Here is a 12,474-nt window from a genome sequence, read left to right as displayed (position 1 = left end):
GGCTCCCCCTAGCCACCATATCATCATGGTACCGACCGCAGGTGTTGCGAGCAATTATATGTCACCGACATTAAAAACTCAGGATAAAAAAAGAACCTTTATTTTTTGTTTTGCAGTATTTTAATAAGTAAATTTTCTATTCCTACTGAATGCCATCGGTAATACCAATGTTTTCAGGCTACGACTAATTAGGCAACGCAATAATTTCATCATCATCCATGGCTGAATATACGGGTCACGCGAACGCATGTGCGTTGAGAAAGAAGACGGTTTTCTTTTGGTGAGGCTACCGTTCGCGTATCCTGGACAAATTTGCGTTCCTCACCGGAAACAGGCATTCCTAAACGCAGGAATCTCAAGTAGTACGGCTGACTACACTACAGCTGAGCGAGGGGCGTCGTTTTCTCTTCTCAAAGGCCAGCTGTCTGCAGCCCACTCGACATGTCCCAACACAGCGGTGAGCGTTTGGACGAGGACCAGCGTCCACCGATGCCCCGTCCCCTGCTGATGACCCTGATAGGCAGCTGGCTGGGATCGCTGTGCATGGGCAGCACGCTGGGCTACTCGTCCCCCTCCAAGCACAGCCTGGAGCACACCTTCAAGGACGGGGTGCATGGGTTTGACGTCAGCACGAACGACTGGTGAGACGGCGGCGCCTCTCGGCGTTGTAAGAAGGCCGTATTATTCTCCCATGCACAAAGCGGCGATGACGACACAAAGTGGCTGTTTGTCCTCTTTTATACAAAGGCGTCCCGTGTGCAGTGGCCATGACTTCGTTCCGGCTTATGCAATCGCGTCCAACGCTTGCGGTGTCAAATGTAGCCTTCGATATTGGCCTCCGTTACAACATACTAAGAACACATTGCGGCGTTTCGCACGCCTGAACTGCTACGTGGTTATGAGGAACATCCCCATTACGAACTTTGGGCTGATTGCGACCGCTTTGCTTCTATAACGTGTATATAACCTAAATACCCGAAGGTTTGCACTTTTCGCACGCACTGAAATGCGGCCGTCGCCACTAGAATCGAAACCACATCGTATTCCCGCCCTTGAAGGGAGCCGTCGCTGGGAGTTCGAAAGGGGGGATAGGAGCAGGAGCATTGTTGCGCTTTGGGAATTACCGCGCGGAACTCACAAGGCAGCTCGGTCGTTGCATCATAGCCAATATATTTAAGGCGAAAGCCTTAGACGCCTCATCAAAGGCGAAAATTGACCGTCGTCGTCCGGTGCCGTCGGCATCAACACAAGTGATGCAAAAATCATCACGTGATGACTTCACCACATGACGTCATCATGACGCCACATGTTGCAAAAGATGTGACGCCATAATATATTCTGGCGTCAAAATTTGAATATAACGACTGGCATACGCAATTGCTCAAGCGTCATGTCATTGTGAGACCTGTCGCTAGAGATAAAACTGGCTCTGATCAAACGTTCAAGTAGAAAATACCCCGATATCGCACGCACTGAAGGCGGTGGAAGATAAAAGTATGGGCATTACTTATCCCTAAATTGTCGCATTTCAGTCCGTGAGTACTGTACGTGTACTGTCTATAAGTTAGCACATCAGCATCGTTATCAATGTGGTTTCCCTTCCGGGCGGAAATCACCGCACTGCGTGTCTGACACGTCATGAGCAGGTACGACCCTCTGATGACCATCGGTGCCGTCCTGGGAGCTGCGATCAGCGGCGGCGTGTCGCAGGCCCTGGGCCGCAAGAGCATGCTGACGGTCATCTCCCTCGGCTTCATGAGCGGATGGATGGTGATCTACCTCTCGCGCGGAAACACCTTTCACATCTACTCCGGCCGCCTCCTCACCGGTTTCGCCATGGGCCTCGTATCACTCGTGTCTCCTTGTTATATCTCCGAGATCACGCTGCCACACAACCGCGGAACCATGGTGAGTACACGTATTACTGTCACTCTGTTAGCTCTTTACAGGGACACCAACGCACTAAAGTAAAATCCTGAAAGGGTTTGATCAATGAATTCCGTGGCGGAAGTGCTGCTCCCATTCCGCCAGCTTGCGCTAAACCTGCGCAGTGGCACAGATGTTCAATTAAATCGCTTAGTATAGCAGTATATCAGCGCTCAGTTGAATTCACATATACATAGCTGTGTGCAATTTCGCGTTATGTTATTCAAGTCACGTCATGTGGCGTCATTATCATGACGTCATCGCGTGACTATCTTCGCCTGGCCAAAGGTGGGCCGATCACGGAGGCAATGCAAAGCTCCACCTGATTTTGCAGTGCCTCCGTGATCATGATCTGCTGGTCATACTTAGGCGTCTAGGTCTCTCTCTATATTGTGTACCAACCAGCCCAGCAACAAGCTCTGCTAAGAGGTGCAGAAAGGCTGCAATGCCACCAATCATGTAGGCAGCGCAGGTTTTCTTGTTCAAGCTTTCTACATCACGATAGGTGCAGAAAGCTTCCGGAGGATCAATACATCGACTGAGACAAAAAAGAAGATGGTTTTCGCCGTCAAGTCGTCTGAGGCATAAGTGACAGTGTGAGTTTTGTTTTCGCAAATATCGTTGCATGTGATGGGAGACGATGGGCGGCGGTGTAAATACCGCTCACCGCTCCACTTCACCGCTCACCGCTTTCGACAGACCGCACACCGCTCCGATTGACCCTTCTGAAATTCGCAGCTCAGGAACAATAAATAGCAATTGTACACGCGCAACGCCAGCGAATCGAGCCTCCAGCCACTTGGTTATGTAAAAAAAACGAGTTTTAACAGATGGTGCTATATTTGAAAGGTGACCTGCGATATAACGCAAGAGCCCTTGGTTCATATGTTTTACGTGCGTCATACATATGTAGATGCCATAAATACGCGACCAGAAATGAAGTGGGGATGGGTGTCGAAAACCGGAAACTTGAAAACTTGAAATAGTTAACTTATTATTCCCTCCCCGCCCCTTTCAATATGTCCACCTGAGCAGATCTTTGGGAAGAACCTTGGCGGGGTACACTGGTACATATTCCAATGTGAAACAATTAACTAAAGAAAGGCTGTTTGCCTAATATTTCCCCTTCCAAGTGAGCGCTCCTAGGAATTAAAGAAATTATGTAGTTGCACTCAAGGTGAGAGCTGTAGGACGTGCGGAGCAGCGATTCTCCTGCCCTTCAGCGATGCTGGCTTTCACGGCCAAGCAAGGGCTGGCGTTCAGTGGCGCCTTCTACACTCCTGCTTTCCCTCGTCCTCATTCTCCCTTCGCTTTGCCGCCCCCATGCTGTACTATACTAAACATGGCTGTGTTATAGATGCCTCTGCTGTACGTGGTTTTTCCTGCGTGACGCCAAGCGAAGACGGGATGTGACCGGAGATGATGAGATGCTACGACAGTGCGGGCCCCTAAAGTGCTCCGCACTTCAAATGTAACAGACGGCATTACCTCCACAATATTCGCTGTGTGACTGCTGTTCGTCTCGCTCGAATATTTCAGTACGTACGATTTTAGGTAAGTTTTCGTGAAAGATGTCCGGAAGTTACTTATTACAGCTGCTAAATAATAATCGTTGGGGTTTTCAAAGAACGTTAAAGAGGCCATCTGGTGTTCTTTAACGTCCACCTAAATCTAAGTACACGGGCCTTCAGCATTTCGCCTCCATCGCAATGGGGGCCACCGCGGCTAGAATTCGCTTTAAACACTCTAGGTTTTGTGTGGACATGTTTTCTGGAAAACAGGGTAACCTGTAAATCATATCGTGGTTTTGGGACGTTAAACCCCTGATATTATTATTATTACTGTAAAATCGAAAAGCAACGTACAGGCTACCACGCCCTACGCGTAAGTAGCAGCATTCCTTTTAACCTAAACGTCATAGAATACGGAGGTTACTTAACTGCGAAGGAGCAGCTGCGCTCTTTTCGATTCACCGGCAGGTTACGGCGCGCATCTTAAGTTAATATACTGAAGCGAAATATTCAGTGGTTTGCAATGTCAGAATCATGGTTCGTAAAACAAACTGTTTTCTTGCCCTCGTGTGATTTGTCAGATTCGGGCTTCGTCTGCTGAAGGCGCGAGAGCGGTTGCGTAAGCGCTTTTTTTTTTTTTTTTTTGCTTCCGAATGTTTACAAGGTTGCGTCTTGGTTCGCATAGATGTTATACAAGTAACATACTCGATGATGAGGGTTACTTGTGTGACAGCGTTAGTGATACAGTTTAAGTATTACTGGCGTAGGCAGCCACTTTATTATTGTACCATTAAGATCGTGCGAACATTGTTGTTATACTTTTTGGAGGAAAGCAAGATACGGCTTAGGCTGCTCTTAATTATCTTACCCATTATTTTCCGGTGTCATCTGCTATTGAAGACAATGCTCAACTTGGACGGTTGTCGATGTTACTTGGATACAGGAGATCGCTTGGAAATGAACCAATTATCAGACAACCTGCTCAAAAAGCGTAGAACACGAACTTCTTTGCAATGCATGTGCGTCATAAGTCGAACAAGTGCTAATTACCTGAAAACCACAGCCATGTAGTCAGCACGCTACGAAGATATTGAACTCTTGGAGCTGCAGCGAATCATCACGTTTCTGAGCTGTTGCAAATGGCCGAATTGACGTACTTGTAGTTACCACAAATGGCGTGACCAGCACGGTCTATGGTTGCAGGGCGGCATGCTGCAGATGGCCATCACAGTGGGCATCTTGTACTGCTACGTGTTGGGTCGCTTCCTCACCTGGGATTATCTCGCCCTCGCATGCATGGCACCGGCAGCACTTCTCTGCATCGCCTCCATGTTCTGCGTGGAGTCGCCTCGATGGCACCTGATGTCGGGTAGAAAGGTCAGCGAACATCGGTTTTTATTCACTCAGGCGATTAAAGGACCTTTCACGCATCTCTGACAATTAGGAAAAGAACAAAAAAATCACAGTTTCGCCGCAAGGGCGAAGCAATGAATGCGATAGCAAGAAAAGCGGCCCGTGATGGACGCGCTGCTACGCTTGCGAAACATCTACTCCCCGGCAGCAACTACCGCGCGAGCAGACAGCGGAAGGGCAAGGTTCTCCTTGCGCAAATATTAGAAGAAACGCTTATAAGCGCCTGCCGTCTCGGAGTCCTGCCAGCGGTAAAGAATGTGTATATAACGCTCGCCGTTAGCTACTTGAAGGATCTGCGCTTTGTGGCGTAGTGGTTAGCGTCACGCGCTGCGGAGTGAGAGGTCACTGGTTCGATTCCGCGCTTCGGAAGCATTTTTCTGAAATATATTTCTTTCGAATTTTTATATATATATATATACATACTTGCGCATATACGGTGCATGACGGCGGCGACGCCGACGGCAATAACCAGCTGAGACTGTCCATATAATTGCTATCGCAATAAAGAGCCATCACACCGGGATTTTCCTGCATATTTTCTCATTTCGAGGCACCAAGAGCGTCACGCAGGCAGTGTAATCAGACTACAAGCTGTCGATTAGTCCACAGACGAGGAACATCATTTACCACCAGTCTCCTAGCGCACCTTTGCGTTGCTCGTGCACACAGGACTATTTTAATTATGTTGGATAAAAACGTAGTACTGTTTGATCTTCGGAAGCAACCGGGATAAATAGCGGCTATGGCGGGCAACATGATGGTCCTTTTAGGTTATTCTTTTAGTAGGTTGCCTGTGCTTTATGAACTAGGAAAACTAGAAGTAAAGTAAATGGCGAAAGTACAAATGAAATGGCTCTGCTACTTTCTTATTTTTAACACGAAAGTGTTTTATGCCGGTGTTCACCAAGACTTCATTGACGTATTTCCAGCGCGGCTGAAGCTGCGGCGGCGCAGTGTTGATTTTACGCGGAGTGCCACTTGTTTTACTAATTGATTGCGCTACCGTTGTTTTCTAATTGATTAGGAAAGAAACAGCGACAATTTTCACTTTCCTACACGCGCACGTGCTCGTACTAACGCGATAAGGGAATGCGAACTGCGTGGCATTTACACGCTCGGCTGTCGGCATTTATTAAATGCGATGCATTTCTTAGCGAACTTCTGCGACTTTGAACGTATCTATCTATCTATCTATCTATCTATCTATCTATCTATCTATCTATCTATCTATCTATCTATCTATCTATCTATCTATCTATCTATCTATCTTTTCTCAGGCTATAAAAACAATCGCCTTGCGTCGGCGGCCGGAAGACACTAGCGCGGCGAGCGAGCTGGCCCATTTTTGTGGCGAAGCAAAGCCGCCGACAGCGCGCTGCGGCGAAGAGAAAATGAATACGTTACTTTTCCCGTTCTAGTGTCTTTCCCATTCTAGTGACGCTCTTCGAACCCTTCGCGCCATCTTGCTAGTGATAACGAAAACACGCTGATGTACCACCAATCTCTGAGTAGCGCCACCGGCAAATGGTATATATAAATAGCTCGCCGTTATTATGGTGAAGAACATGCCGTCTGTGGCCGAATCGTTTCGCGCTGCGGAGCGAGGGGTCTTAAGTTCGACTCCCGGGGACGCAACTTTGTCTGCTAGTTGTTTTTTTGCCATGTGTTAGCCTTCATATTATACAACGTCATATCCGTGACGGAAATACGTCACTGGAGCCGTGGTGGACGCCGGCATAACACACTTTCGTGCTGAAAACTAGAAAGAAAAAGTTCCGTCACCAGGAATTGAACCCACGATTACTCGGTCTTCGACGATTAATGCCGGGCGTTTAACGCATTGCGCCATCTACGCATATGTACGACACTCCACGAACGCGCCTTATATCTTTCACACGATCTCTCTCACATGGTGCTCTTGGTCTGCGAGGCGGTGTCGCCGTCTCTGAAAGGTGAAATGAAGCACTGCGTTATGACACTAACGCGCGCCGCCGATATGGAGCGATTCGGCGACGACGCAGTTAAAGCGTCTCGATGCTAGCGAGGAAGCTGGCCGCGCTAGCATGGAGCAATCGCCCTAGACGCAGTTGCGTTCTTTGCCTTTCGCATCGTGTTAGAGCGTGACGGTTCCTTGTCGGAGTAGTGCAGCTTCCACATGCAACAATGGCGTTTCTTCCGCCGCCCACTGCTTCGAATGCGATACCACCTACTATTAAAACTGCTGCAATGAGCGCCGCAGAACGGCAAAGGTGTCGACGGGCGAATGTCGTGTCTTGGTGGAGCGAGGAAGAGGCCAGCGGGACGTACAATGCCGTCGCGCGTTCGCGGCTCAAGCTATGAATATCTGCCTCCAGTGCTGTTGGAGCGCCGCATGGTAGCATATGCATGAGCACAGGCTTAAGTTACCCTACTGCTCGGGAGCGCACACCTGGCCGTTGCTCTCCCCGATTGATCGACTTCTGGTCACCAAGCTGCATGCCCTCCTCGCCAGTGGCGTCGATGTCTTCCTGCATTGGGTCCCAACTCATGTAGGTATTCAGGGAAATGAGCAAGCAGACGCACTGGCGAAGGTGGCGCATCCCTCCACCGTCACTGTCTGCCGTGCTGTGGTCGCCTCAGACTATTCAAGGCTGACCTTGAGGCGGCTGTTGCTACGCTGGCACCCCGACGAACGTGTGGCCAGGCTGGAACCTCCGACCCGGCTGCCTGACAGGGGCCTCTCCAGGGAGGAGCGGTCCCTTCTACTGCGACTACGCATCGGCTGCTCCTGGCCTGCGGCACGACGTCATCGGCTTGGCAGAGCTTCGTCACCTGCGTGCAGTGCGTGTGGGGCAGACGAAACAATTGCTCACCTGTTGTGTGTGTGCCCAACGATTCAAGCACAGCGAGCTGCCTTGCTGGCCGCACTCCGTCGCCAGGGTATTCCCGCGGCTCCACAGAGGGACCTCCTATTCCCTGCATAGCACCACACCCTGGTTTTCAAGGCGGTTCTTCGCTTCCTTGAGGACACTGGACTGGCCAACCGGCTGTAGTAGCCGCCCGGTGCGTCCTCGGTCATGGACAGCATTCCTCCTCTCCTTCTCCTCCCTCTTCTCATCTTTATCTCCCTTTCCCCTACAGGCGCTGAGCCGTGCTCCCCATCTGGGTTGCAGAAGTTGCGCCTTTTCCTTTCCTCAACCTCTCCTCTCTCCTCCCCGATTGACGGCGCTTTGAAGGAGTGCATATCGAGTATAAGCGTTCATTATGTGCTTATTGATATAATCTGTGAGCGGGATTCACGATATGCTGTGTTCAGATAAAGGTTGACGGCTTCAGCTACCAAAACGGTTAAATCATGATTATGGGCGTTAGTCGTCGGAATGGAGTGTGCCACTAGGCGTCGACGTGAGTACATCCACTTCAAACGGCGCTGTAGCTCCCAAACACCAATAAACATATTACAAGCTCTCATATATCAGTGCACACTAAATAATCAACTACTTCTGTGAAGACACTTTTTATTTCGTGTTCTACCGATTGCTATGACGGAGGGATCAGCCATGTTTTTCGTTGTTGTTTTTCACGTCTCGCCGGCGCACTACGCGACATGTGAATCACCAGGCTACTTTCCACGCGCTGGTGTGTTCCTTTTCATAAAGATTGCTATAGCACACTTGCAACATCGGGTTTTCGTTGGAGCTGAGCTTTAATGCTTTTAGGAATCGGGCATATTTTCGTTACTGGTGTTGCAGGGGCGTAGCCAGAATTTTTTTTCGGTGGAGGGTGCACCTGCTCCATCTAAGTGGGGGTCGGGCAAGCATATGTGATTGAGTGTCATTTTTAGCTCTGTATAAAAGAAATTTCGGGGGGGGGGGGGCACGGGCCCGGTGTGCCCCCCCCCCTGGCTACGCCCCTGTGGTGTAATTTCCGTAATGATTGCTTAATCTGTAGTGAGGCTTTCGTAATGCAGGTGTAAAAATGCATTGACACATCTCATCTTAATAAATCTGAACATACCAGAGCATTATCAATTCTTTGGAAGAAACAGCAGCTTAATCTAAGACGCCAACCAAGAACGTCACCTGTGCAAGAAATTTAAAAGTAAAGCACCACATCTGAAATCTGGGCGATCTGCGCTTAGAATTTACAGCGGTGTGCTTGCTAATCTCGGCAAAGCCTCACAGCGTGACATAGCGGCAACGGTACATGCGTGCGCTTATTTGTGCTCCTGAGCGTGCGTGTCTTTGAGAGTTACATGATTGACGCTCCAAAACGAAAATAATTTTTGCTCCAGAATTCGAAACTGCTTATGAGGCCATCTTTTATTTCAAATAAGAAGTGACGGTCAACAAACCTTGTAAGTGTAAGGGTCACTTACTAGAAGCACGTCCACACATTCAGTCTTCGTTCGAAGATCTTCCAGAAGTTCCTACACGGTTCCACTCTCATACTTTTATTGCGATAGCAATTATATGGACAGTCTCGGCTGGATTTTGCCGTCGCCGTCGCCGCCGTCATGCACCGTATATGTATATGTATATATATATATAAAAGCCCCAAAGAAAAATAATTTAGAAAAACGCTTCCGAAGCGCGGAATCGAACCAGGGACTTCTTGCTTCGCAGCGAGTGGCGCTATCCACTACGCCACAAAACGCAGATCCTCCACGTAGCTAACGGCGAGCGTTATATACACACCCTTTATTGCTGGACGGACTCAGAGACGGCAGACGATGATAAGCGTTTCTTCATTACCAGCGAGATGGCTCTAGGAGCGCGACGGGTTCATTTAAAAGTCGTCGGCGAGCTCGCTCGCTTCTTCTTATATTTGCGCAGGGAGAACCTTGCCCTTCCGCTGTCTGCTCGCGCGGTTTTCTCGTGGTGAGGGGAAGAGGAATGTTTCAAGCTTTCACCATGATGTCCGCGCTCATGTTACGGAGCGTACGAAAGTCACTCGAGCTGAAGGGACGCCGCCAAACGAACAAACAGAAGATGAGCGCGAACTATCAAGTGTCACAGCTCGACACTTGAAGCACGCTAGCTTCCTTCGCTGCTTCGGCCGCCTTTGCAACAGGAGCGCTGTTCAAACTGACAGTATCCATTGGCGAGCCTCACTTCGTATAACATTGATTTCTTGCTATCGCATTCATTGCTTCGCCCTTGCGGCGAAACTGTGACTTTTTGAACTGGCGCACGGGCGTCAATCGTATAGCGCCTATCTGACAACAGCCATGTGGAGACGTAGTCATCAGGGCGAAAGCACTACATTTGTTAACGCTTATTTTAATAAGCAGCAGCACTGAAAGCCACTCTACAGATAAGGATAAACTGCTATCATTGCATTGTTCATAGATCTGAATCCGCGTGTTAGCGCTTGAAAACTGGATGCAGTTTTCTTTGCGAGGTGTGCGTGTCTGCGTGCATAAGCATGCGCAGAGTTCCCCAGTGGGGAGGGGGTGGTGGGGGGAAATCTCACCGCAGCACTCCCTCCCACCCCCTCAGTTAGTCGAGTTCGAAAAACAGAAAATACAAGCTTCACAGTGGAGGCAGAAATGTAAATGAAGCAATGACGCGCTTCCCACGGAGGCCTGCCTTCGGTCCCCGGCTTTCGGGGAATGAAAATGGGTTCTAGCCAGATCTTGGAATGCAGCATCAGTGGCAGCGCTCCTCGATCGTCACTAATGTCAAAAACCTGCATGTCCTAAACTTTCACATTAAAGAATGACGGCAAAGGTACGACAGGAATGACGGACAGGTACGGACTGGTATGGGGCAGACTTGGCGCCCCCTTTCAGACGATACGAGGGGGGAGGCGCCCCTCGTGCGCGTGCCGCACATTTTCCTGCCGTTTTTGACGTACTCCTCTAGCATCGTAAAGCTTTCTTGTCGTTTAGGCGAAGCATCTATGCCAGGCGATCCACAATACAGCGTTGTCCATGAGCTAAAAAAAGAGAAACATGCAAATGAAGAAATAATCGAAAATTTCCGTTGAAGCGGGATCCGAACCTGCGACCCCACGCTCCGTGGCCCGATACGTTTAGCCGCTCGGCCACCACGCATACATCCTCTATAGCCAACGCCTCCCCTAGGATGCGCTGCTCTAGGATACTCACGGGGAGCTATTTATACACACCATTTACCTTTGGTGGTACGCACATCTCGGAGGTGCTTCAGCATGGCAGGGGCTTGAATATCACCGGCTAGATGGCGCAAAGGACTCACGGGCGCGCTTTAAACAAGAGTTCTTCAATCCTACCAGTTGCGAAACTACCCGTAGGCCTGCTGTATCAAAACCCGAACTCGCCATTGACCGAAATTGCGAGGGCCCGCTGAATGTAGCCTCATGCGTCTGTTTACCAAAAGCAAACTAGGAAAACTACATTTACCGTTCCGCAACCGTTAGCGCCGCTGCATAGTGCCAGGCAACACGGCAGCGCATAGAGCAGCGGCGTGTTTGTGTTTTGTATTGCTGCGTCCAGATGGCGCGACAATCTGCAAGCCCCCCCCCCCCCCCCCCCCCACGGAATAGGGCATTGGCATGTCCGGGTTTCGGAACGCAGATTCACAACTGAGGAACTGAAGATTGAAGAACTCTGCTTTAAACGGCATCGCCACGCCATGCTTCGTCGAGCAACATGCATGGATATGGGAGCCGGAGGGCGTCCACACTTTGACTTTCCTTGCGGCACGGTTTAGGTGTCCAACGAGAAGTCGGGCAGGCTAGCGATTGGGAAGGCGATACGAACCCGGTCCGATCACGCCATCGCGTTCTACTCTTGAAAGCGAAGCTCAAGCGTCCTCCAAGTTATTGATATACCACCCTCCACTCCGACTGACCCCTTTGAAATGTGCAACTGTGGAACCATCGCAACTGTGCTGCACAGATTGAAGCAGGGTAAAGCATTGAAGCTCTTCAACATAAAATATTGACCAAGAAAAAAAGGAAAAGTAACAAAGACAGGTAAATCTTAGTGCCAGGCCTCAAGTGTACGAAGTTGAGCAAAGATCTATGAGATTTCAATCTATATGTGCAGCAAGTACATACTAAATTAGTGCATAACGAATCAACTATTGTTCAAGCAATTTGAAAGTAATTGAATTGCCTTCTAAAGTAATATTTTGTAATGTAATTACTTTCGGCCAGCTATCGCTTCTATCGTAATTCATTACCTATTGCCACGAGCATGGGATGAGATTGTGCTATGCGGTTTCATTGCAGACCGACTTGTATGTGCCACAGTGGAACACAGAAGAGAAGAAGGAAGTGGGAAAAAATACGATGAAGTCGTGTTCGCATTGATTGGCTCAGCTCGACGTCCCGTTGTTCTGATAGAGAGAGTTTCTTTGCTATCCGGTATAATATGGCATTAAAAAATTCCAGAGTAGTCATTAGTGATGTACTTCAATTATTTTTTGGGAGTAATATATTGCCATCCATAATCTGGAGCATGTGTACTGCTGCCATTTCATAGTCCCTTATTATAAAGCGCAGAGAAATCACAGCCTGAAAGCCCCAGCTACTAGTCCCAAATCATCGGATTACTGGCTAAGCTTTCTTTCTTTTAACCCTTTCTCACTTGTCTTGTCAATGCAGTTGTCCCCTCATCTGGGTCCACATGGTAGCCCTCAACCTGCAACATTCACTA

The 12,474-nt window shown here is 49.1% G+C and overlaps 1 protein-coding gene across 1 annotated transcript in view; it reads left to right on the top strand.

Moving 5' to 3' along the window:
• The first annotated feature begins 431 nt into the window (after positions 1-431).
• The window catches only part of LOC119382196 (facilitated trehalose transporter Tret1), a 33,977-nt gene continuing 21,934 nt past the window's right edge, over positions 432-12,474 (top strand). The window contains exons 1-3 of the mRNA XM_049413040.1: positions 432-641; positions 1,647-1,908; positions 4,641-4,814. Of these exons, the coding sequence (XP_049268997.1) occupies positions 442-641; positions 1,647-1,908; positions 4,641-4,814 (636 nt within the window). The 5' untranslated portion in view covers positions 432-441. The remainder of the gene's footprint in view (positions 642-1,646; positions 1,909-4,640; positions 4,815-12,474) is intronic.

The sequence above is a fragment of the Rhipicephalus sanguineus genome, chromosome 2 (assembly GCF_013339695.2).
Source record: "Rhipicephalus sanguineus isolate Rsan-2018 chromosome 2, BIME_Rsan_1.4, whole genome shotgun sequence".
Classification (NCBI taxonomy): domain Eukaryota; kingdom Metazoa; phylum Arthropoda; class Arachnida; order Ixodida; family Ixodidae; genus Rhipicephalus; species Rhipicephalus sanguineus.
Note: the sequence above shows the minus strand (reverse complement) of the source record. Positions and strands in the feature narration are given on the sequence as shown.